Below are 27831 nucleotides of genomic sequence, written 5' to 3' on the forward strand. Positions count from 1 at the left end.
TTTTTGTTTTTCATTCAGCTTCCATTTGCATAGCTATCTCCTTGAGTCTTCTTCGATGAACCTTTGTGGATGCTGTTTGAGGAATCGTGTCTAAGAATATGACCCCTCCTCTCAGCTGTTTCGAGTCTGCCAGATTATCTGTGGAGGAAAATTTAGAAAATATGTACCTATTATTTATTCTTCTTCCTCGCGTTATCCCGGCATTCTGCCACGGCTCATGGGAGCCTGGGGTCCGCTTGACAACTAATCCCATGATTTGACGTAGGCACTAGTTTTACGAAAGCGACTGCCATCTGACCTTCCAACCCAGAGGGTAAACTAGGCCTTATTGGGATTAGTCCGGTTTCCTCACGATGTTTTCCTTCACCGAAAAGCGACTGGCAAATATCAAATGATATTTCGTACATAAGTTCCGAAAAACTCATTGGTACGAGCCGGGGTTTGAACCCGCGACCTCCAGATTGCAAGTCGCACGCTCTTACCGCTAGGCCACCAGCGCTTTTATGTACCTATTATTTATATTGATATTATATGTATTTGTATTGATATTCTTGTTACATGTCAAAAGAGCGAGAGAGAAAAAGATAATGTTTACGGGGCATTTTATATGAAAAAACCATTCGAACTTACATAATTAGAGTAAAACCAAGAAAAGTCTGCAGCGATTTAGATAGTCCACGCAGTGTATAATTTATTAAGAGCGCTCTTACAAGAAAAGTCGAAATAATGCAAAATTGATGATACTAGTCGACGAAATTCAGGACTTTGTGCTCATTATTAGAAACAATGAGTACTTGTTCCAGTAAAAGCGTCTTCTTATCTTTTTAAATATCGTTGTAAATATTAGAAAAAGGACTTATTAAATTAGTAATGAATTTTTTTCTGATGGTCGTTTCCGAAAAACCCCGTGAAGCACTGAACGGCAAGCTCTTATTTGGAAATGTTGAGAAGTTTACTCTGCTAAACCTGGCTATTTTGTATTACTAATACCCTGTACTTTAGGCATATCAAACGATATTTTTCCTACATACCTTTGAGAAAGAGAAAATCAAAGTAAAACGAACTCAATTTTCTCTCCGAAACAAGTGTCAATTTCTACGAAAATCTACTTAATATCGAAGTCATTTTCATACTCAAGTAATCTGCAACGTTTGCTTATACTGTTGGTATACATTAGTGTTTATGAAATTCTACTATAATTTTTTGGCAATTTTTTGAAAACTACTCTATATTACCGATGACGCGCGCTCGCCAGCTCAGTGCCGCGGCAGAGCTTGTACAGGTAGGACGTGTGTCGGTCGGCTCCGCACATTTTCAACGGCGACGACGAGGTTTTTTATCATTGTGTGCGGCGGGCGCCGTGTAAAACGCTATACTGTGTGCGTGTAAACCGCAACGAGAGACTTTGATCCTAGCACTGTTTTTATAGTATTATAATTTATAATGGTACAGTTTAATAAACTACCGGACAGGATTAAAAATATTTGAAACGACCTGACATTCTATATGTATTTATTTGACTCAAGATAGTACTCAGGGTCTGATGATGGAGCCGGAAGGTGGTCACCGGTACCAATCAACCATGCAACTAAACCACTTTGTGTTTAGGCTCGTTTTATTCATCTCAACAAGATCTTTGACACAAGATAGTACTCAGGGTCTGATGATGGAGCCGGAAGGTGGTCACCGGTACCAATCAACCATGCAACTAAACCACTTCGTGTTTGGGCACGTTTGATTCGGCTCAACAAGATCTTTGACTTAAGATAGTACTCAGGGTCTGATGATGGAGCCGGAAAGTGGTCACCAGTACCAGTCAACCATGCAACTAAACCACTTCGTGTTTAGGCTCGTTTTATTCGTCTCAACAAGATCTTTGACACAAGATAGTACTCAGGGTCTGATGATGGAGCCGGAAGGTGGTCACCGGTACCAATCAACCATGCAACTAAACTACTTCGTGTTTGGGCTCGTTTGATTCGTCTTAACAAGATTTTTGACACAAAATAGTACTCAGGGTCTGATGATGGAGCCGGAAGGTGGTCACCGGAACCAATCAAACATGCAACTAAAACACTTCGTGTTTGGGCTCGTTTGATTCGGCTCAACAAGATCTTTGACTTAAGATAGTACTCAGGGTCTGATGATGGAGCTGGAAGGTGGTCACCAGTACCAATCAACCATGCAACTAAACCACTTCGTGTTTAGGCTCGTTTTATTCGTCTCAACAAGATCTTTGACACAAGATAGTACTCAGGGTCTGATGATGGAGCCGGAATGTGGTCACCGGTACTAATCAACCATGCAACTAAACCATTTCGTGTTTGGGCTCGTTTGATTCGTCTCAACAAGATCTTTGACACAAGATAGTACTCAGGGTCTGATGATGGAGCTGGAAGGTGGTCACCGGTACCAATCAACCATGCAACTAAACCACTTCGTGTTTAGGCTCGTTTTATTCGTCTTAACAAGATCTTTGACACAAGATAGTACTCAGGGTCTGATGATGGAGCTGGAAGTAAACACGATGTGGTTTAGTTGTATGGTTGATTGGTAATGGTGACCACCTTCCAGCTCCATCATCAGACCCTGAGTACTGTCTTGTGTCAAAGATCTTGTTGAGACGAATCAAACGAGCCCAAACACGAAATTGTTTAGTTACATGAGAGACTGGTACCCGTGGCCACCTTCCAGCTCCATCATCAGACCCTGTGTATCTTCAGTTTCTTGTAACTTGTTTCTTGTAAATAAGCGAGTACCTATAATTTCTTTCGAGTAATATACGTTCATAAGTACGAGTATGGGGCTATTCATAAATTACGTCGTTTCAAATGGGAGGAGGGGGGGTCTGGACATCGGATGATGGTAGCATGACGTAGGAGGAAACAGAGTCATCCGAAGCATGATTTTTGGATGATTTGAGGGATGGGGGGGTCAAAAATAGATGACGTAATTTATGAACAGCCCCTATGTACATTTGCACTGCATTTAGTATTTTCGTACTTACCAAATAACAGTTTTAGGACTTTATAAGTTAAGTACAGTTAGTGTTGTTATGGTTAATTTCAATATGCTTCGCGAAGGATCAAGAATGTTTAATCCATCATTGTAGTGCGAGGGTGGTAGAAGGGATCGGAATACTGAGCTCGCACGGCCTGCCGCAGCGCGTAAAATACCTAAACTCGCTCAACCCCGAAATGTAATAGCACTCTTAATAACACTTGCACTGCGTGGGCTATCAAAATCGCTGCGGACTTTTCTTGGTACATATAAGTCTACCAGTTTTCATTATACTCGCTTGTGTAAAGTGCCTACTACTATTTTTGTTGCAACCTATCGCTTTTTGGTGTAGAAAAATACAGTGAGGAAACCGGCCTATTACAGCACATTCCGGGCATTTTAGCGGCAACCCGGAGTAATATTACATTTAATTAATAATTTTAGGTGTTAATAGTTCCAGTACTGGGCATGAGCTTAGGGCACTAATATCTCCTCAACGACCAATAGTGCTTTGCCCTCATCTAACGGTCCCCTTTAAAGAATGACAGGCCAGACCAGTGCCCTGTTTATCAAAAGCTTGTAACTTGTAATACAAGTGGAAGTCCCTTTTTGACAGCTTCTGTTTGAAAGGGACTTCCACTTGTATTACAAGTTACAAGCTTTTGATAAACAGGGCACAGGCCGTGGCCGGGCCGGGGCTTCCCGCGCTTCGTTTTCTATGGAAAGCACCACCGATCACCCGTCATAGAAAATGACATGTCGGACGCTTCGGCTCGGGTCCGGTCCGGTCTAACGTGAGTCATCCTTAAGGGAAACAACATTTTCTACCTTGTTAAAGGCCTTCTTCGATGTCCCGTCGGATCATTCTTCTTTCCCCTGCCCTTCTTTTTCTTCTTCCTCGCGTTATCCCGGCATTTCGCCACGGCTCATGAGAGCCTGGGGTCCGCTTGACAACTAATCCCATGATTTGACGTAGGCACTAGTTTTTACGAAAGCGACTGCCATCTGACCTTCCAACCCAGAGAGTAAACTAGGGCTTATTTGGGATTAGTCCGGTTTCCTCACAATGTTTTCCTTCACCGAAAAGCGACTGGTAAATATCAAATGATATTTCGTACATAAGTTCCGAAAAACTCATTGGCTCCGGCTAGTAAGCCGGGGTTTGAACCCGCGACCTCCAGATTGCAAGTCGCATGCTCTCACCGCTAGGCCACCAGCCCCCCCCCCCTTCTTCCCCCTTTCTTTCCCCTGCTCTTATCCCACGTTATCCACTTCTATTCTCCTCTGTCTTTCGTGTCCTCAGCACCCACTCCTTTCTTTCTCGATGTCCCGTCGGATCATTGTCGCCGCACGCAGTATGTATCTACGTAATCTGTTACTTCTGCCATAATTTCTACGGACATACCTCTCACTATTTGTTTAACATCTTCCGCCGTAATATCAGAACCTGGACACCTCACGACACAAGCGACCGGTAACTCCCCGCATTTGGGGTCCGGTATACCGGTCACGGCCACGTCTAGTACCCCCGGTAGTTGACGGATTGTAATCTCCAGTTCTACCGGGGAGATCTGTGAACACAAAAAGAACACTGTCACACTTCCCAATCAGATTTTCGATATAATTACGTTATATTTGTTTTTAGAATAGTTTAATTACGTTAAGCGGGCCACTCACACACCTGCCGCAGGGGCAATACCGGTCGCACGGCGGTCGGAGTAATTTTAGGCTGTTTTCTACACACTAGCCTGCCACTATGTGTGTAAGTGATAGTCCCGCTGAACGCACGTCGACGAGAATGGCTCCTGTGTTATCAAAGCACCAAAGGATGGGTCCGTTTGGTTCGGTAGTCGCCAATGAACTGACTGGAATTGCCCCAATCGTACTACACATGTAACAACCTAGCAGGGCGGTAGATACAATCTAGGGAGCTAGGAAGGTCTTGCGCCCCTGCCGCCCTGCTGCAGGCCCAATCTAAAAATTGCCCCTGCTTCTCTACACACATCACAATTAAGGAGGCAATTAAGGGTCCAATTCCAATATTGCCCCTGCGGCAGGTGTGTGAGTGGCCCGCAAGGAACGATGACTTTAGTACTATTAACATCAAGCTGGTTAACCACGGTTTATTGTCTGGTAAAGGGATTAAGGGCCAGTTGCACCAACCATAGTTAACAGACTGATAAACTTCAAGCAGCGGTGATCTATGAAACTTCCCATAGAATAAAATTTAGCGAATGCTTTAACGGTGACCGACGGTTTTGTGCAACTGATCCTTATTGAACGTGCTCTGAGCACAGATATTTTGTTTTTGACTTTATTATCGTCGTTTAGTAAGTATTCAGACTTATTGTCAAAAAGCCAAAATGCAAAATTCACGTTGTATATTATGGTAAATGTCCTAGTACTCGACATGCTAATGCCCAATAGTTGACAACTTGTTATTACTACTGCTTGTTAATAACGTAAGGTTAAAGATGACATGTACTGGGACAGTGACGAGCACTATTAGGACACTCAGCACTGTGGAGTATTTTAATACATCCTTTCTGAATATACTTACTTGGTGACTCATATACTTAAGCAGCAATTTAATTCTTTCCACAAAGAAAAAGTTATAGTTTTCATCCCTGTAGAACATATCGCCTGTCTTGAACCATTGGCCCTCAGCGAATGTCTCTTCTGTAGCTTCAGGGTTGTTGTAGTAAAACTTGATCATGCCCGGGCCTTTTAACCATAGTTCCCCATTTCTATTAGGCTCATAGATGTCTTCTTGGGTCTCGACGTCTATCAACTGGAATTAATAAGTTTTTATCAGACATTTTCAGAAAAAAATCTCCAGTAACAATTAGTTTTTATATTTTTTACGCGACGATCGTATTCGTAACGGTTTAAAGTGTCCTATTAAACTTGATGGGAGTGTGAACAATTTTTGTGAACTAAATATTTTGGCTACAATAAGGCAGAACGCCTAAAGAGTAGTCTGGCCGGCAAGTCGTAATACCAAAAAAATTCCAATTAAAAATAAATATAAGTCTTATTTATACTGGGTCAAGCAAATCTTGTCAGTAGCAAACGGCGGCAAATTTGAAAAATCGCGGGTTAGCAACACTGTGTTCGAATAATTCGAAAATCGCGTGTCATCTGTGCTTTATCTGTGGAATGTGGATCGCGAATGACAGCCATCATCTTTGTTTACATTCTGAATCGATTCTATTTCAAGAGATATTTCTGCTGTGTCACCATTAAATACCAATATATTAAATAAGATTGTGCTTAATCAAAGCTAAAATGCCTACAATGGCTACGGTGGCAACTGAGAAATCTAATAAAATATTAAAATCCAGTAGTAGGACATCTACCTGCTGAAGCAATGATTTTATCCATACATTCTTGTTTAACGGCATAGTCCACTTCTAATTTTATTTTGAGATCTTCAAATTAGTTAATCATTTTTATCAACATCACACACCGCTTTTAAACTGTCCGTCCATACGTATTAATAACAATTTCAAACATTTTCAATAGAGAATCCGCGAGTGACAATTTGAATTGACGGGGGCGCTCAGCGGAAAAAAAGTTTAGGTTCGATGTACATTGTACATTGCTGCTTTTCTTAGCGCAATACTACTCTTTGAGTGTTGCCCTACTTTAGTTTGCTTTACATTGCTACTGACAAGATTTGCTTGACGCACATACCTGGTTATAAAATTGCTATTAAATTAAATGACAACTTGAATGAAATGAAACTGGCAGCTTATTTGATAGGCAAAATTTATGCCATATATTTAAAAAATGTGATCATTGTAAACAGTGTGAGGTGTGCAATAAAGATTATTGTACTTATTGTATTTTGTTGTGTTGTGTTGTATTGTGCTGTGCTGTGTTGCGCTGCGCTGTACTGTGCTATGCTGTACTGTACTGTACTGTGCTGTGCTGCGCTGTGCTGCGCTGTTTTGCGCTGCGCCGCGCTGCGCTGTACTGTATAGTATTGTATTGTATTATCCCACCAAAAACATTCTGTAAAAAACTAGCCAAGTCTCGATGGAGCTGCTTGTTTATCTCTAAAAAGTAATGAAATCTAGACAAAGTCGTGCCAAGTCTAAGGTTCCTTACTGCGATTTCTTTATTATTATAGTTAATGTTGTGTGACTTGGCCGTTGAAGGGTACACAAGGGTACAAAACCAGGTGCTCCATGACACCATTGCACCAATCTGTCGCCAGAACCGCTACCCATTGACGATGGAAAATTGCCACTTGGAAGACGTTGATTCAATAACCAGTCAATTGTAGGCTTGATAAAGCTGCGTATTTCAATAATACTTATGTATGGGCGAGCCTGAAACAAACCCTTCTTTTTGGTGCAATGGCAGATTGGTGCAATGGTGTCATGGAGCACCTGGTTTTGTACCCTTGTGTACCCTTCAACGGCCAAGTCACACAACATTAACTATAATAATAAAGAAATCGCAGTAAGGAACCTTAGACTTGGCACGACTTTGTCTAGATTTCATTACTTTTTAGAGATAAACAAGCAGCTCCATCGAGACTTGGCTAGTTTTTTACAGAATGTTTTTGGTGGGATTTCACTTCTTTTTGTAGTGAAAGCGTTGCGAGACTTGCACCTTTTTACATGTAATGTTTTTGATGGGATCTCATCTCTTTTTGTAGGCAGTCCTTCTTTTCGGGTACTCATACCCATACTATGTATACACATATCATAACTAAACATATCTTCATTCATACTCACATCGTACATCGTAGTGTACCTTTACTTTATTTTACCTATTTGTAGGAACTGCAACAGTAACTTTGTAATATCATATATTTATATGGGATTACAAACTTACTTATGCAGTTCTTAGATCTTTAAAACGTGACTGATATTGCAATATTTTTAGGTTTTCCCTTTATGTGGCCATTAAACCCTAACTCTGTACCAAATTTCAGCTCTCTGAGTTTATGGGAAGTACTAGTTCTTTTCTGATGATCATGAGTGAGTTTCATAAATGCGAAACTTTGCTTTCGCTTAACTTCGGAACTAAATGACCTACAGACTTGAAATTTTGGATTTTAAGTATGTGATTATAGCTTACTGGATGACCAAAATTTCTGCGTTCTGGTCTTATCCAGAGGTTCTCAAATAGGGGCCTGAAAATGCGGCGAAATTGTTCCAGTAAAGGATGGTACGGCAGTGCTTGCTTCGCGCTCGACTTGGCGGGGGCACTGCCGTGCCCCCCGATATTGTATATGCGGAAACTCACTCTGTACTGTAAGAAGCCGATGGGTTTGCCAGCGGGGGCGGAGCCAGGAGGGTTCGTGCCGTCGTCTATGAATGCTATTGTTGTTATCTCGCTCATGCCGTACGCATTCAGCACCTCGGTGTTGGGCATTATTTTCTAAAACGAAACAGATAGGCTATACTTATTACTGAATCTATTAAAAAAAGATTGCTTAAGTATAGACGGTCAAGCAAATCTTGTCACTGACAAGAGTCAACTTGTCAGGAGAAAAAGGCGCGATATTCAAATTTTCTATGGGACGAAATTTCAAATTGGTCGCCTTTTTCTACTGACAAGATCTGCTTGACCCAGTATACCTATACGGGTTAGATCAAGGAGTCTTGTTAGGAGTTCTTGTGTTGTGTCTTGTGTTATCAAGTACCGGTAGGTACTTACTGATAATTCCGCTACTCGATGCTAGATGTCGACTGCGAGTAGTCGTTTTGGTACCAAAAAACTGATGTATGGAGTGAGCAATCTATTTTTACTATATTTGATATATTTCATTTTGGTTTGATGAGGATATAGTATTTTATGCAACCGTTGTTTAAGAGAGGTCAAAAAAGACGAGTGGCATGAGTAAACGAAGCCGAAAATTGTTAATGAAGACGCCACGAGTATTTCTTGACTCAGTTAAACAACGTTGCATACAATACTTTTTCTACGACAAATCACTTACTTTGAAATAAAATTATAAATTTAACGAATATATTTCATTCAAGAAATAGCAAAGAATGAAGGGTACGGGCGGGAAAAGAATGAATGAAATAAAAAAAACATGTCTATGGTTCACTCATCTGTCAAAAATGACAATTAAAATTATGTTGGCAACAATGTATTTCATACAATATTTTTTAAGTGGTGATTACACGAAGTATCGTAAAAGTGCCAAAAGATACTGCGTGTATGCACAAATACTTTTTTTGGGAATAGACTAAATACTTGCCTTGACAACTATAAGATAGGGGTTTAAAGGTATGTGCACAACCCTTTAAATGACAAATAAAAGTACGGGAGTAGAAAAATACCTTTATGTCCGTTACAAGATCGGCAGGCACAGCACTCCCTCCCAGCATCAGAGTCTCCAGACAGCTGAAGTCACACTCCTCTCGTTCACCAGGGGTCAAGAGTGTGTTCATAAACGTCGGACTTAGTACCGTGAAGGTTGGCTGAAAGATAATAACTACTTGTGAACGAGATGACCTATCGCTAAAGTCAGACTCGTGTAAAAATTGTGCATATCCTGACGGATTTCTGGTACAGTCACCTGCAATAATATGGTACTCTTTCAAGGCCGCAATCGTAATATCTCTTATACAAATAAGATCGTGTCAGATATTTTTGCGGCCTTCGTTGTGTAACATATTGCAGGTGACTGGACCAACCTGCTTTGGTATACTTATCTCAACTACTAGGCCACATACTTTTTAGAATCAAAAATATGAAAAAGATATTAGTGTGCTACCCATTACATGCCTTTACTAAAACAAAATTATAAATATAGGCAACTAAGTGGTGAGGCTTCAAGATAAATTTAAAGCTACCAAAGGCGCTCTACGATTCTAAGGCTTTGTAGGTACAATAAGTAAGGAAATATAAGTGATCTCTGATGTGGAGAAAATCATAAGTTCTCGAATACGTATGTACAATGTCAGACATTATGGCTCCTCTACAAGATGGGCCAACGCCGGCCACTCCAAGGGACGCAGCCATGCAGTAGAATGAGATAGTAATATCACTTGCTCCCTCTAACGCATAAATGCGTCCCTTGGAGTGGCCGGCGTTGGCCCATCGTGTAGAGGAGCCATTAGCAATCCACAGTTAGGTGACAACCAAACCAAACCACCTCGGGTTCAGAGTTGAGTTTCCGTTGTACCAATTGATATTATCTACAGTTAACGGAATCAACACTTGATAAAATCAACATGCAATTAAGACAACTGTTGATTTGACGTGAGTGAGAGTCTCGACACCGCTCCAATCCAATCGTAGAATCGCGAGACGAGACGAGACGAGGAGATGAGGAAAAGCGAGACGAGAAGGGAACAGTATGTACACTAGAGATGCCCCGAATAGTGAATTTGGCCGAATACCGAATATTCGGCCCCTCCTCTCGGCCGAATACCGAATATTCGGCGACCGAATATTCGGTATGACATGTGAACATTTTGAGTCACAATAATTACGAAAACTGTTTGCCAACAAAGCACAACATTGGCTAAGATATATTATATTTTTATGTTGAACAGAATTAATGAATGTAGTTAGAGTCAATCAAATCAGACCCATGATAAAAATAAAATATTTTGGAATCAACAAATGCTCAAAAACGTGCCTTCGTATTTAACCACTTTCCAAGAATACATTTTAAATATTAACCTCGTGCCGCCCAATGTACATTAGGATGTACACTCAGTTTCGATGGAATGTCAACCTTAATTACAAAGAAAGTAGGTAGCATTTCATCTGTCTCGTAAAATTTTTGAACAAATGAAAATGAACCCAATTGAAAATACAACAAGATTCTAATTTCCTTGGCTATAATTTTGTATGGTGGGCGGCACGAGGTATATACCTAGTTTTTGGTTATTTTTTGTGATTTTTTTCTTTTTAGGTAGGTGCAACAGATATTCGGTATTCGGCCGAATAGTAGGCAACATTCGGCCGAATACCGAATATTCGGCAAAGTGGCCTAATAGGCCGAATACCGAATAGTTGCCGAATATTCGTGGCATCTCTAATGTACACACTGTCTCGTTCTCGGCCTGTCTCGGGGTCTCTCGACGAGTGTGTATAGCGCGCATGACAGTTGTAAGTACATGTCCAATTTGCCCTAAGAACAACGTACAAACCTTGTATGTGTTGATGAGATCATAGGCGTGCTGCTGCGTCAATGACTGCGATGTCTGCAGCCTAGTATATTGGAGGATTGGAGACATCAGGAAGTTGATGAGTGCCGTCAGCCACTGCAGCGGTGATCCGATCATTATCATCTTCGTGGGATGCGGGAATTGTGTGTGTCGAATCCTTAGGAATTAAAGATTGAGGTTAAAATAATATTATAGTGACATAATTTGAAGCTGTGTCTATGGACTAAAATTAATTAAATTAAGTCAATAACACAAGTAAATTAAAAGTGGTTCTCATCAAGCAGAACCAATTTGAGTTAAATTGACGAATAATCTTATTAAAGACAGTAATTTATGGGTACCTATGCAAAATTGGCCCAAACAATCAATGTGTTCTATAAATTGGTTAAAATTCAGACCGAACCAATTGAGCGACATATCTACTTCTTACCAAAGATAAGGTAAAGAGATCGACAAATTCTTGTGAGTGGCAGCAGCGCCTTTGGGCAATCCGGTGGTTCCACTAGTGGCGATCAACAGTGCGACCGTGTCGTCCGGGTCAAAGTCTGTAGGCCTGCACAAAAATATAATCATCTTCATCATCAATCTCATTGCACTGAGAGAAAAATCATCAACAAAAAACAGTTCTGTACTGGGGGAAAAAATGAAGTTTTAGTAATAATTATGGACGTTTCACTATTTCTGTAAAGTTTATTTATTTCTACAAACAGCTCAGTAATCCCAAATATAATTTCAACAAACAGATAATAGAAATTGCACGAACTAATAGAAATTGCAAAAGTCAATTTTTTCCTATTAGTTAACTCTCCTTGTCCCCGGATTAAGTTTATTTTTGTAATTCTAAGTGTATTTTTGTTGTACTTTTCTCTCAGTGTGTTTTGTCGCCCACCACCACTGTCATTCTGGAGCATCTTTTTCATGTACGTGGTTATCTCGATCTTGAGCAAGGCTATAGGATGACTCACGCTAGACCAGCCGAGCATCCGACGCTTCGTTTTCTATGGAAAGCACCACGTGATCACCGATCAGCCGTCATAGAAAATGTCGGACGCCTCGGCCCGGGCACGGCCCGGTCTAGAGATAAAGTTTTGTGTTCTCATTTGACTTTTCTATTTCTGAATATAGATTGAACTATTGATGTATCAAAAACAACGTAAGGACAGGTTTAGGCTTTTTAAATCATAACTGGAGAGGTTCAAATATCTTCAATTTTCGGGTACACAAGAGGCATTTTTTTCGGTCTGTGCTAGAACTTATCACGTATAAATACCTAAGGTTCTAAGTTGATTCGAATTGCACAACTTACTTAAATTCCTCAACAGGGCTATTATCTCCATACGTTTCCAAGAACTCAGGAAAGCTACAAAGATAATCTCCTTTGTCGAAGGTGACTATGAAGGCATCTGACTCGATTCCGTTCAGAGCTAGCTGCACGTCTGGGGCTCGGTCGCTCTGGCAGAAGATTACCTTTGGTCTCGACACATCAAAGGTACCTTGGAGTTCGTCTAAAACAGACATTCATGCATTACCAGTACACCATGTGATAAGATGGCAACATTAGAAATATTAAGTTTGTATCAGTTCTGGAGATTGTATTTTTCAAATTGCCACCAAAGTATCTAAGTGGGCAAGGGCCGGATACTGGTGCAGCAAGGTGCTAATTGGTGGTCAATATGAAAAGAGGACCAAATAAATTATAACTTAGCGGTGACTTAATAGGATAAATTAACTATAGGTACCAAGAGTCCAGTAGTCGTTTCCAGGTTTAACCAAATTTCAAAGTTAAGTGAATGGAAATCTGCGCTTAAAGGTTAACTCATGCTAGACCGGGCCGGTGCTCCCGGCGCTTCAGAAAACTTTAGACTTCGGAAAACTTCGGAGAAACTTCGGAAAGTCCCAGGTGATCACCGATTAGCTGTAATAGAAAATGACATGCCGGATGCCTCGGCCCAAGACCGGCCCGGCGTGAGTCATCCTTAAACGATGCTTTTAGTAATTCATCACTCCATACGAATAATTTATCAAACACCTGTATCAAAATAATTAAAGTTTGTATACTCACTAACACCCAAAGTTCTGTCAATAGCAGACGCTATGACCCCCAGGTACAAGGCCGCATAGAACGGTATGGCCAGGTCGATGTGGCTGGGAGCCATGAGGATCATAACGTCTCCATGTTGGAGACCGAGGTTTTTGAGGGCGATGGCGCAGCGCACTGTCCTCTCAAGGGCTGAACCACTGGTTTCAGATTCGCCTGTCGCTCCATCAATCTAAAAGAACGTAACTAAGAAGCCGAGATTGAAGAAACTCAGTTAGGCCCGAGGACTGTATTGACGATTCTTTGATGTTGGAACTGTCAGAAGTCTACACTGTTTTAGGTCACTAAGCTGGCAAGGAAAAGCTAGAAAAAATAAATCACTAAGCATAGTCAAAAAAGACGATGTCAGTTCTGTAAGAGGATTCGATTGAATGCCAAAATAAAACAGCTAATAGTCGAGCCGAATATACCTAAGAGGTTAGACCAAAGCGCATCGTCTCCGCTGTCTCGAAAGGATGTGTGAAGATCGGGCAGCCAGAAGGGCCTTTATGGGTCGACCAACTGGACGCCGTCCTGGTCATCCTAAGTCGGCGAAAGCTGGCGTGATACCGTTCTGGATCGAGCAAAGTGGCGTGCTTTTGTGTTGGAGGCCAATACTCATTTTGGGTCATCGCGCCAGCCAAGTAAACTTACTTGTAAGTAGTAACCTTGCTTGATCATTATTATCGTTTACCTGCATGAGGAAGTCGGGTGCATCCTTAAAGCTTTGCAGCAGGATTTTTCCAAGATGGTAGCGGTCCGTGGGAATTCCTGATTCAGCCACGATCCGGAAATTGAGGCCGTTCATAAACCAGTGGACTGAATCGTTGACCCTCCTCTGTGGATACATTCTGCGGTAAAATGATGAAAAAGAAGCTGAGTTTTAAATATTTTAGGTAAATATACCTGTCTTGCTAACGGACGCGGCTCCTAAAACTAGTGCGATAAGGACAAGGCGAAAAATCCTGCGTAACAATCTCAAAAATCGAGGTTTCGTTCTCGACTGTTTCCTCCTCCAAAACTTAACCGATCGTTACCAAACTTGAAAATCTAAATGATTATGAAATTATCTGTGTCGGACCGTTTTGCTTTTTTGGCTAATTGAAATGAGTTTTGAATACTGCGCCTCTCATTGCGGCATAGTCAATTAGGCCATTTTGGCCATGTTTTGAAAGCTCTAGCGCCTTAAAAAACAAAAATATCAAAAAAAGCAAAACGGTCCGACACAGATATTGACAATATTAATCTGTATTGAAAAAATCCCAAGATATACGTAAAAAAACCAACGCCATTGATGCTCTAGAACATATGAAACGCCTGAAGTGGAAGTGGGCTGGTCATGTGGCAAGAATGACAGATGAAAGGTGGACACAACTTACTACTACATGGCCGGGCCCAAGGGCTAAGAGAGGCCAAGGACGCCCTAGAGATGGCTGGGTCAAAGATATTAAAAAAACTGCCGGAGACAACTGGATACAGAAAGCCCATTCAAGGTCAACTTGGAAACTGTTGGAGGAGGCCTTCACCCGTCAGGGGCCTTAATTACCATTAATATATTACAATTTACAAATTTATATTCATTATGTACTAGTTAAGGTAGATTAAGGATGAAAATAAAGGCTTAATTATTATATTAATTATTGAAAAAATCATTGCTCTAGCATCAAAACCCACGGAGGAAACAGTAGAGTACGTTTGTATGGAGAAATGACCACTCCTGTTGGCTCTTAAGAAAACAGTCTTCTGATTCGCGTATTTATAAAATGATCAACTTGATAGGTACCTAACCCATGTGGGGTAAGAGAAATAGTTAATTTTCCTCGGGGCAAGGAAAACAGTATGAGGACTCCCTACAAGTGTTTTTTTTTGCACCAATGTTTCTTTAACCTTACATATGTAGTTATTAATATCAGAGCGTTATTTGTTCTCCTAGTTTCTTTGGACCCAATTTTGGTAGTGTTTCTCTGGGTCAACGATTACTACCAAACCATCAGAAATATCATTGAAATGTAGAGAAACTTCGACAAAATTGTGTCCATAAATAGAAATTACTTAGAACATTTTCCTAATGTTTTCGTAATATTGTAAGTACCTACTCGCTATTTTCGTAATACCGATTTCTGGATTTGACATTTGACATTTAATACTGGTTTCAATAAAATTGCTAGTGTTTGAAAGTAATACCTAGTTTTTCTTATATTCAGAATCGTGGTGTTATTGTCTTGGACCAAAAACTTTATCTGAAAGTTTCGTCCTTCACTGACTTAATTAGATTAACACATTCACTGCCCCCGACTCATATGTGCGTTCACCGTCATACAAGTTTGTTCCTAGGCTAACTCCCCCTCCCCGTTGCAGTAAATGCGTAAATAACAACCCACGTGTTATTGTTTCCGTTCTAAAATATTAATGAGCTCTTACGTAACATTCGGACACTTTAGAAAAATCTAACTATACGTTTTGAAACTTACCTTAAAATCAATTCAATCTAAAATAACTTGAAATAATACGCCAAAACTCAACAAAAGGGTGACAATATGATTACGTCCGGTCAGTAGACCGATTATTTTGTATCTAATGATACTAGTCACTATAATACTTCGACCTTAAAGCTAATGTGGTTCTAAGGGCGTGTACATAATGGTGTACATATTGTTTCTTACATTAACAATTCTATAAAATGCTATTTGTCACTATTAATTACTCTCTTTTGTCGGAGAGACAAATATATGTTTGTTTGACAAATGAAACTCTCATTGAATTTGCTTGAAAAAAAACTCTAGGCGTTTTCTGAGTGCCTGCATTTGTTTTCTGTTAAGGCCTTACGTTTCAAATTTAACAGAAATCGTTAGAACCGTTTTCTAGAACTCCTTTAAAAATATGTACATCAGAAGGTACACAGACATATTGCTCGTTTATTAGTAAAATAAAGTGTACCTACCCACATTACTGTATTTGGGTCTCGAAAGGATACAAGAGTCAAAATAGCATTTATTTTAAATATAGACAGCAGTTTGATCTGAATTTAAACTACGACACACAAAACGCTAATTCGTTTAATTTCGTTATTTATTTCGTTTAATATTCGTTTAATTAATTTTGAAACCAGATGATCTAATACTAAAACAGAAATTGTGTTATCTGCCCTCACTCTTGCATATTAACTATGACAAAAAACATCCGAACATCTTATAAACTATGGGAAACAAACGATCGCGTGACTAGTATTTGCTCCATACGAAACAACGACATCTACAGGGAAAGGGTAAACTCTAAATAGTTATTTGTTTTACAAGGAGGCAAAGTTTTTGTAACTCTTCATGCTAATATTGATACCAAGGCAAGCGAGCGATTCCAAAATCGAGAGGTTCTAAAAACTAAATCTTAAGCAACTTTGCCCTTTAGTACCGTTTGGTAACTAAAAATTGGTAACCAGCTTCGAAACGGGAAGAAAATACCAATTCGTAATCTTGATTCCCATTTTGTAGCTGGTTACGAAATTTTGGTTACCAAACGGTACTAAAGGAACTTTGCTATGAGTAAAACACTACATTTTTCACCACGCTAACGCGAGCAAAAAGTTGCTAGCAAAATGCTACATGTAAAAAAATATTATAAACAAACCTAATCCAAATGAATAATATTAAACATTAATTGATGATCAACATGAGGAAACACGTCCAGGACCCCGGTATGTCCTTAAACTACGTCCAGGACCCGGGTATGTCCTTAAACCACGTCCAAGACCACCGGTGGACGGGCAGCAGCGTCCCTCAAATTCGGTGTACTCGACTGCGATCGCCAACCCGCCTGCTAAGCGTGGCGATTATGGCATTCACCCCCCAAAAAAGGGGGAGGCCTATGTTCAGCAGTGGACGTCTTATGGCTGAGATGATGATGATGATGAGGAAACAACTGAAAATTTGCATCGAATTACTTTGGCACTCTTGTGGATAAAATGAAACTTTCTCACAGTTTTTAAAGAATAAAGAGTGTGGTGAAAAATCTATAAGTGTTTTATAAAGCAAGTGTGACATCAGCCTGTTGCTTAATAATTCATACACTAACGACCGCGTAGCGAGCGGAACTCGCGAAATGATAGCTTTGTTACCAAAGAAAATTACGCTCATCAAACATTTAAGTTCCCAAAGAATAGACTTCTTAAATGGGACTATTGGATTCCCAAGGATGCCTAAAATTAGTTTCTAGGCCAGTCTCAAGGCTATTTAATTATACTACTTAAGTATTTGGGTAGGTAACACAAAAATAATGTTTTAAATTTGCGCCGATTAATTAATATACACATACGTACCTATTCGTTTAATTAATTTTGAAACCAGTTGATCTAATGCTAAAAAACAGAAATTGTGTTATCTGCCCTCACTCTTGCATATTTATGCGATAGAGAAGCAGATAACGTATTTCCGATTTTTGCAGTAGGCCTCTGTTTTTAAATATTATCATTGGAGTGTCCAGTCTAGGAGAGTAAATCTAGGCGCATATCATTCACGACCGGCCCCGCTGTCATATTAAATGACTGAACAGAGGTAAGCATATGAATTATAGTCAATAGACATACACTTATCACATTATAACGTAAATGTAATCAATGCCATAAATTCTTGACGTCGTGAGTTACAGGGATAGAAAAACCTGTTATAATATGGCTTAGTTAAACTATTCAAAACGCTCTTACAGCCATACAATTTATTTATTTAATCGTATGGCAATTCGCTTCTATTTTACTTACTGTGAGGCTCTCGTATACCGGATGTGGCCTGTAACACGAGCAAATAATTAAAACATAGATTGTACTCCTCAAATGGTGACAACAAGTTTTAAAAATTATGAAGTGCTTCTTAGACTCTATTTTTCATAGAAAATAAATATTATCTTCAATAGACGCCATCGCCACGCCATATCATTGTGATTGACGTTGCATGTCACGTCTTAAACATAACAAAATTCGCAATACATTGCGTCTTAGAATAAACTTTAAAGTGTATTAAAAATTAAACCACAAGTTATTTTCAAAAATCGCTGAACAAATGTTCAGCGATTTTTAAAGTCTAAAATTCTGTCAGTATGAGGAGTACAGCCTACAGTTTAATTTTTTGCTCATATTACAGGCCACACCCGGTAGAGCCATTTAATTTTATTTGGCTATACGAGCCATTCAATGATTATTATTTTAGACAACTTAATAATCGAGACATGTCTGCAATCCTCCCTAAATCAAGTGTTACCTTTCAAACAACCTTAGCTACAAACCCGAGAAGGGTTTCAAGTAAAATTAACCATTTAGCGCTAATCACGACCCTTTGTCGTTTTTCCTCTACGAAGAATTTCCGCTACATACCGGGAAATCCATGTTATCGGCTATGTATGACGTAGCGCTACGACCGTTAAAAATATCAACGTGAAATGAGAGAGCCAAGTTCAATATTAAGAATATGCGTTGTTGTTAGCTTCGCCGGCAAAACAATTGAAATCTATATGGGTGCCGAGTTTTAGTTCACTTGGGCCGCAATTAAAGTTCAGGATATGACTTCGCTAGTTTTTACGTACTTACAGACTTCAAAGACTCCAAGTCATAGTTAAAATTAATTTCATATGTCACTTACGGTTTGCGTGGTGAGGTAGGAGTTGGAATAAAGCTGATACGGATAGATTTAATTAAACTTTAAGTATCGTCGTAAATATCTGTTCAATAATAACGAGGAATTTTAATAGCCATACCTGACTTTATTTATTCGTTCTATAATTACTTGGACTGTAAAAGGTTTTAAGTATTTTATATTCCAGGATTAATAGGTAAACACAACATGTATTATCTCATTTATACATAGATGTTTGGCTGTTATATGTAGGACATGTCCATAACATGTCATCTTCCAGATATTAAAAGATTGAGTTGGGAAGTTTCTCGGCAAATTTTTCTTCTTTACAGTAGTTAAAGTTTTTGAACTGCCGGAAAACTTCACATATACAGGGTGCTTCCTGTAACAGGAGCAATAAAGTAAGCTAAAGGCTGTACTCCTCAAACTAACCAACATTAGTTCAGCAACTTTTAATAATTATGAATCCTTTAGACTTCTTCTTTTTCATACAAAATAAATATTGCCTTCAATGTACGCTGACATCAGTGTGTTTGACGTTGACGTTGCTTGTCACGCTGTAAACATGACAAAATTTGCAATACATTGCGTCTTAGAATAAACTTTAAAGTGTAATAAAAATCAAACCATGAGTTATTTTCAAAAGTTGCTGAACAAATGTTGGTCAGTTTGATGCGTACAGCCTACAGTTTAATTTATTGCTCCTGTTACAGACAACACACTGTATTAGGTATGTATGTAGATCATTAAAGTTACAGGTTTTCGAAGTCTTTTATCAAAATAATCTTTTAATTATTTCAAATTAGTTGAGTCTAGGGTTCAGGAACACTGGATATCCGTTGACAGACTCGACTGACACGGCGCACAGCAGCTTGAGATCCGCGTACGTCTCCGGAGAGGTCAGCCTGAACTCACGCAGAACCCTGATGCAGACAGTCTTCACCAGTTTGGTGCCGAAGTGTCTTCCTGTCGAGAAATTGCAAGGATTTAAGTTAACTGCGTAAAATATTTGATTTGGGGCAGATAAAACATTAATAATACGAATAAAGAGCGTTAATCTCCGTACAACACGTGCCTCATCGTTTAAAGCGCTGTTTAGGTTTTTTTTTAGTAATCAGAGAAGTTTTGTGACCGGGCCGTCTAGCTTGCTTTAGCCGGCTGACCAGAGTGGATGCGTAAAAGCTTCATTTTCGAGGGAAGACGTGGATTCATAAGTGGCGAGTTGGCTATATGTTTAAACACCAATGCATTCTAGTTTTAGTTTCCGGTTAATGTTGTACGCTGCATGCTTAATAATTCTCCACTGGGTAGGAAAGTCAGATGGCAGTAGTGAGTATTATATTCTTTGGATGGCAGTCGCTTTCGTAAAACTAGTGTCGATGGAGTACTTATAGGAGTAAAAGATGCAAAATGTCTTATGGTAGAACAATAAAATTGTAAAAGTGTCCAGCAGTCAGCTGTAAATAATAGTTCCAAATTTTTCCAGAGTAGGGCTAGAGTAGTTAAGAACTTAGCGTTATTGACGGAGTGAAGTGCGCTGTCAATGATTTGATTTTTTTTTTTCAAATATTGTTTTCCTTACCTTTACTTTCTATACTAGTGTCTCCGTCAATTCTTGTCAATGCTTTTTACTCTAAAAAAAGCTAAGATGATAAGGAGGCAGCGTACAACTTCACGTTGTATGGAAACCTACTTTATTTCTAATAATGTAATGTATAATGTAACACAGCGTATGGATCAACCGGAGAACAACTACTTACCTAAACAGTTCATGGAGCCCAAGCTGAAAGGGATATAGCAGTAGGGGTGGCGCGCCGCGGAGCGCTCAGGGCTAAACCGCTCCGGGTCGAAGGCGTCCGGGTCAGGCCAGAACTCCTTGTCACGGTGCATGTGGAATATCAACACGGTCAGGGAACTGCCTGCTGGGAGGGTAACGCCGTGACCTGGAAACTTACTTTTTAATTCTTTCTTTGTCATTTTCTCCATTATATCATGTTAGGCACGTGAAAGAGTATTTACTGTGACAATCCAAAATTCCAATTATTCTATTCCGGTTGTCTGTAGGTACCGATATAAACTTACTTATATCAATATCTTCCATAACTGTGCGCTGCACCATCGCCGCGATCGGAAACAGCCGGATGACCTCCTTGAATACCATGTCCAAGTACGGCATGCGCTTTACATCCTCGTCGCTCACATGCCGGTCTTCCCCGCCAAACACTTCCTTTATCTCTGCGTATAGTTTTTCCTATAAACCAAGTTATATTATTATATCAATATTTGTATTCAGGGTTTTAGGATCCAAATGAAGCAGTGAAGGCAAATCAGAAACGACTCCAATTGTTTCATTAATGTTTTGATTTGAATTATGATGTAATTTTTATTTTTATGGGATTTTAAGTGACATTCCATTTCCAACTGCAGCTGCAATACTGTTCATTTTCTATGGCAATTGACAATGACAGCGACGCGTTTCCATTGTAAAATGAACAGTATTGCAGCTGCAGTTGGAAATGGAATGTCACTCTAAAAGTGTGAACTAAACATAATTCTATTTATTTATATTTTTTTCGTTAGGTATCGAGGCTTTCGGAGACTAGATGAATGAAATTGTTGTATTGAACAATCAAGACATAGGTACATTTAAGTTAATAAAGAGAAAAAAATCAAGTTGACTTTGACGATTTTAGCCATTTAGATTCCAATTTTGAACCAGCAGAATTAAACTTATTTTAAACACACACTGTCGATTACCTGACATTTAGGGTGGTAGGCCATCATCAGTAGTAGGAAAGAAGCAATATTCGCTGATGTTTCTTGACTCTAAAAAAATATTTTATTAGTTTTATCATTGACTAAGCGTACCTATTAAACACTAAATAATTCAATGAATAATGGAATTTATAACTCGATTCCCAAAATCTTTTAAGTGTGCGATGCGAAAGTGCGAATTGAGAGAACAGTAAAAAATATGAGTGGAGCAAAAAACTAGGCGTTTTGAAATTTATGAAGAAAAACTCGAGAAATTCTCAGCTATGGTTTCTTAGTATTTAGTAAGTATCAATATAAAAATAATAAAATAACACACTTACCGTTGTAAATATAGTAAATATTTGTTTTAACATCTCATCATAATCGATTGATTTTGTCAAAATTAACTTATCCACAGTACTAAAAGCTTCATGCTTATTCAACGCAATTTCGCTGTTGTTTTTAATTAAGCTTGTATCATTTAGTTTTCTAACTCTATGTTTGACTACAGCGTCCACCATAAGTTTTGTTTTTTGTATGAACTTTTGATGTCTTGGGTAGTACTGTGAAAGCCAGTAGTAAGGCTCAATTTGTAGATACCATTTTGTCATTCTCATGAACGCTTCTGCGTACATTCTGAAACAGTAAATAATAATAATAAATTCTGAAATAAAATATGACTATATATGTAGTGAGTTTTAGACATACGCAACTATAGTGGGCTATAGTTTTTACTAAGAAGAAGATCAAAGTATCAAACGCGTAGTTTCAATAATCAAAATCTATACATATAAACAATTAATTGCTGTATGAGAATGATGGAAAAAATGAGAAGGGGAAGGCTGATGATAAATATACAACTAAAGATGATGGATGGAATTATTAAGATGAATTACATAGATAACAACCATGTATTGAGATTATGGAGAAAACGTATTGGTTAACAAGCTAGAAAACACTTACTGATGTGTTTCATTAACAATTTCTTGAAGATAGGGGAGCTTCAGCGTCTGCTCTCTATTCAAGCCGAATAAAGTTTCTGAAATATTTCCATCAGGTCAATTTTTCAATGGCAACAAATAACGGCTACATGCATTAATTTAATCTTAATTACAAGGGATATTGTCAACATAGGTCCTAAATCGCCTAAAAAAGGTACTTATGTATATGTATGTATTAATGTATCTACTTTAACATAATCATCACATACAAACATCATAATATTAAGTAAACATAATGATAAAACCAGAGGTATAAGTGTAATAATAAGGGATCTCTTCCACGTTAATTGAGCAAAATTAAGAAACAATAGACAAACGGGCGTCATGTTATAATTAACAGCCAAATTGTCCGGTACCGATTTTTATCTCAACTATGCTGCCGCCAAATGATTGTAATTACATGTTGCTTACGGCAGACCGTGTAGGTGGTCGTTTTGACGACTTCTTCGTAGATATTAAATGACTTCCCCGCAGGTCGCGCTCTGAGCCTCTCCAGTAAGAAGCCAGTTTCTTCATTGAATGAATAGCTGTAATTTTCTATAGCTTTATGGCTATAATTCGGACTAATTAGCTTTCTCCGCTTCCGCCAAACTGGACCTTAATGCAAAAACAACATAAAGTACCTATAACCTTCATGTATAATTGGCGTAGCGCCAATAAAATATTAATTTACTTTAGTTGTGCATTTAATATTCGCGGCCGACAATTTTTAAGTTCTTACAATAACATTTTCTTTAGTTGAAAAATAGTTAATTTATATTATGAATAAATCATCAATTAATCTAATTTAAAAAGTTCGGACGGAAAATCGTGCTTACAAACCTGATCCGCTGAGAATACCATAGCCCAGGAAATCTACCATGTATTTGTATTGCGGGCCTCTTTCGTTTAATTTTCTGCTTTGAAGAAGAATCTGTAATGATAAATTATTATAAAACACAAGTTTTAGATGATCAAACGAACTTCTCAACGTAGCATGTACCTACCAGGTAAATAAATAAATATGAACTCAAAACAACTACCTGGTATATCTTTATTTTTGCATTTTGAGCGCACAATTTGGACACTCGAAAACATGTAGAAAACCGCTAATTGATATTTTTGAAATACGAGCAAAAGCAATTGGGAATCTAGTGGTATTATTGACAAGTCGTTCCCTATTCAGAATTTAAATGGCTAGCAGTAGAGATATATTGAAGGGACCACACGAAATAGAGCGCTCGAAATTTAAAAATCGGCTCCCTGGTAATGATCTGATGATATCAACTACAGTATTAAAATAAAAGTCGATGAATGAAAAGTGACTAGGATGGGTAAGAAATGCAACCACTAAACCGATCTAACACTATAATTTTATTAGAACTTACTTTGACGTAATCAGGTTCTGAGATACAATAATTAAGTTCGGGTCCTAACCAGAATCTGAATGCACGGCCGTACTCCTTCTTGAGCTTGTCAAAAGTGATGAATATTCCTGTAATAATGAAATAATTGTTTATGAAGCGCTGGTGGCCTAGCGGTAAGAGTGTGAGACTTTTAATCCGAAGGTCGCGGGTTCAAACCCCCGCTCGTACCAATGAGTTTTTCGGAACTTATGTACGAAATATCATTTGATATTTGCCAGTCGCTTTTCGGTGTAGGAAAACATCGCGAGGAAACCGGACTAATCCCAATTAGGCCTAGTTTCCCCTCTGGGTTGGAAGGTCAGATGGCAATCGCTTTCGTAAAAACTAGTGCCTACGTCAAAATCATGGGATTAGTTGTCAAGTGGACCCCAGGCTCCCATGAGCCGTGGCAAAATGCCGAGATAACGCGAGGAAGAAGAAGAGAATGAAATAATTGTTTATCAAAACAGTAAGGTTGATTTTTAAAGTCTTGAACCTTGCGAGAAATGCAAAGTTAGACCTAGCTAGAAATGAACCCAGAGCAGTTTGCAACGATTTTGATAGCACACGCAGTGCAAGTGTTATTGTCAACGTCAAAATTCTATAAAATTATTACGTATAAATGACGCACTGCGTGTGATTTCATGGAAGTCTAACTAGCTGTCATATCATTGGGTCATTCCACGGGGTGCTCCGTGCACACACATCTTATTTCGTGTATAAACATTTATTTCAGCGTTTTATTCAATTACTTTTCTGAGCATTTCTTTTATCCTTTGTCACAGAAAAATAAACTCCTATATGATACCTGCCGATCTTCTGAAACTTTGCGTCTTCAGGATAACTATAGACAATTTCGTGGTACTTATGCTCCTATTTATTTAAGAAGAGGTTTAAATGACTATATATTTACCTTCTGGGTTTCTAATTAATATCAGGGCGTTGCCGAGCACAGGTAGTGCTGGCGGGCCAGGCAGCTGGTCGGCCAGCGCCAGCAGCCGCCAGCGCTGCGCGCGCCACCGCGCCCACCACGCCAGCGCCACACACGACAATGCTAATAACAGGAACATCCTGTAACAAGAAACCGAAAATCTTTAGGCTTTAGTATTGTACCGATAGATATTCAACAAAAAAAGAACCCATTTCACAAAAGAGTCTTCATCAGCAGTTCCACTTCTTCAAAGCTGTGAGTGTCTGGTGCCTAACTAAAGGCTACTATCATAAATTGCGAATACGACTCTGAATAAGAAATGTATTTTCTAAATTGCCGTCTTCTAGAATTCGGGGAACATCCAAAAAACAAAAAGTAAGATCCCGACGTAATGAGATCCTCCTCATTTCTGAAGTCGTTTAAAGAGATACCGATGAATTGAAGACCTCCAAGTCCTGAAGTGGTTTAAAAATGTGTTATATATAAACATATTTTTAAGAAGGAAGGCGTTTTACAACGGTTTTTTTTTATTGATTTGAACTAAATTAATTTGTATGTGTAATATGATTTATTTTTAAAGAGGAATTTGATGAAGATATAGGTACTTAAACAAATGAATAGTCCTCATCTAATTCAAGAGGAGTTTCTTCTTAGTGGGTAATTATTTCCGGGCAAAGTATTTAAGAGTTAAATAGCCAGTAAAGGCTGTTTAGTTTATCAATACAAAGTTGCGCGTCCTCACCATCAAGGCACAAGCTAAGTAATAGGCATCTCTGGCGAAGAAGACTAAGTTCCACTTGCACTACGGATTAGTGAATACTAATCCGGGGTTAACCGGTTAAACCTGGAGCTACCATGGTTGCCAGTACAATTTAACACTGGGTTAATGGTTTAACCGGTTATCCCCGGGTTAGTGGGATGGTGCAATTTGCAGCAACGCCATTTGCTTAAGGGATTTGCAGATAGCATCTAAAAGCCATCTTCAGTAATATGAGGTCACGAAAAACCATAATTGTCATACTTAGTCACTAAGGTAGGACCCGAGTTATATGCAAGGAAGTTTAACATAGTAAAGCTTACTGGATTAAATGTTTGCATTTAGTATCTACACTTTACATACACCAGATGCCGAAATCCGGGCAAAGTGGAGAAAATTGAGCAGAAAAGCGGACCCTGGCGTTAGGCCGGGAAAAAGCTAGGTTGAAGAAGATAGTACCTACATTTTTGAAAGACTCGTTGGTGATAAATTTTTAATAATTTAAATATCTTATATAATATGTTAATAGGGGTATACTTAGGTGTGTTTACATATATCTAGAGAGAATAATGGAGAGTGCGTCTCTAGGAAGAAGCCTATCACTATTTTCCGTTTTATTAAAGGATTATCTATCTCAATTAGTATATTTTTTCTATTCGATGGACACATTACATTAATCTTCGACCTGTGTAGACACAGACATGCAATGCGATACTTCAGTAAGTAAATAGTTGTTATTCAAGGTCAGTTTGAATAGGTTGTATAAAAACAGAGTGTTTTGTAGAAATGGGGCTGTGACGGAAATGTCTGAAACTGTACAAGACGCGGAAATTTGTTTGAGGAGATAGACGGCCTATCATTATAGACCAACATTCACAGATATTAGAAAAAAAATATTACTCACAACTCACAATCGGGAAACACTCCCGATCTCGATGTCTGAAAAAATATACTCTTTTATGGGCAATCCTAAAAAATACAAAATTCTTTTTTATACTAGATAGACGTTCAAATGAAACAACCATACAAATATTGTTCCTATGTTTGCGTGTAGGATACAATGTAGTTCTAAGTGAGAACACGAAGTACTTAGAAAAAAAAAATGGACAAACTCGTGTCAGACCAGACCACGCATAATAATTAACCCCCCTATTCATAAAACTTTATGGGCCTGATTAAGTTAAATTATGTTTTATCCCTTTCTTACGAATACATAAGTCAAAATGGCAGATATAGACAAACGATTATTAGCTAATTGAGATTTGTAGCACGTTTTTGAATAAAGGGGTAGGCAGGACTTTTGGAGCGAATATTTCCAAAATAATTTACTACATCAAAATTTTTTTATATACTTAAGTCTTAATTTTTAAACATCTGTATAATTATGTGCCACACTTTGATTTAAATATATATTTTTTACTTTTAACGTCTGCACTGTATTGTATGTTCCCTGATATATATTTATATAACTCCAATATTAACTCCAAATTTCGTTAAAATATAATCTTATAGTTTCCGAATAACACGACGGACGGACGAACGGACGATTCACCATTCATAACAAACCATTGTCATTTGAATTGTCATTCAATTGTTTAACACGTGAAATAAATTCCGATGCGACGATGTTTTTCCGTTGCTTCACATAAAATGACTTTAATGACTTTAATTTATATTAGTGTGCAAAAAACGGCCATTAATCAAAACAAAACAAAACCTTATTAACTATAATTCAATACGTACCTACACCTTATTAACTACAACCTTATTAACTATAATTAACTATAATTCAATGATATTCTGACGTCTGACGTAAATACATTTTTTTCAAGTAATTTGAAAAGTTACCTTTTATTATTGAGCACTGTGCACTTGACATAACCTTTATGTACCTACACAACTAACCTCTGGTCCGTTCACTGATATTATGATGCAACTAAATCAACCACCTAGAATATAAATCGTCGTAGTATATGGAGATCGGGGTAATTTAAATCAGAAAAATCCTAACAACTCATAGGCTTTGTAATTTTATGTTCCGGCGACTGTGTGCCCAGGCCCAAGGTCAGATGGTTGAATGGCGTATACCAGGACATCAGGAACATAGGAGTGAAAAGTTGGAGAAGGAATGCCACAAACAGATCGGACTGGAGAGACT

The 27831-nt window shown here is 38.6% G+C and overlaps 2 protein-coding genes across 2 annotated transcripts; both read right to left on the reverse strand.

Moving 5' to 3' along the window:
• On the reverse strand, positions 1 to 15810 carry LOC134674521 (luciferin 4-monooxygenase-like). The gene is made up of 11 exons (XM_063532618.1): positions 15699 to 15810; positions 13922 to 14078; positions 13213 to 13420; positions 12457 to 12655; positions 11581 to 11703; positions 11133 to 11307; positions 9309 to 9449; positions 8263 to 8397; positions 5561 to 5791; positions 4406 to 4571; positions 1 to 138 (listed from the first exon to the last, which is right to left on the reverse strand). The coding sequence occupies exons 2-11, from the start codon at positions 14075 to 14077 to the stop codon at positions 11 to 13; spliced, it is 1662 nt and encodes a 553-aa protein (XP_063388688.1). The 5' UTR covers position 14078; positions 15699 to 15810; the 3' UTR covers positions 1 to 10.
• A 3141-nt stretch (positions 15811 to 18951) lies between these two features.
• On the reverse strand, positions 18952 to 27604 carry LOC134674531 (cytochrome P450 4C1-like). The gene is made up of 11 exons (XM_063532631.1): positions 27522 to 27604; positions 24899 to 25056; positions 23968 to 24074; positions 23423 to 23513; positions 23012 to 23197; positions 22563 to 22638; positions 21941 to 22235; positions 21603 to 21671; positions 20928 to 21096; positions 20606 to 20788; positions 18952 to 19811 (listed from the first exon to the last, which is right to left on the reverse strand). Exons 2-11 carry the CDS (start codon positions 25053 to 25055, stop codon positions 19648 to 19650), a joined length of 1497 nt encoding a protein of 498 aa, XP_063388701.1. The 5' UTR covers position 25056; positions 27522 to 27604; the 3' UTR covers positions 18952 to 19647.
• Positions 27605 to 27831: the final 227 nt, after the last annotated feature.

The sequence above is a fragment of the Cydia fagiglandana genome, chromosome 20 (assembly GCF_963556715.1).
Source record: "Cydia fagiglandana chromosome 20, ilCydFagi1.1, whole genome shotgun sequence".
In the NCBI taxonomy this organism is placed as follows: Eukaryota; Metazoa; Arthropoda; class Insecta; order Lepidoptera; family Tortricidae; genus Cydia; species Cydia fagiglandana.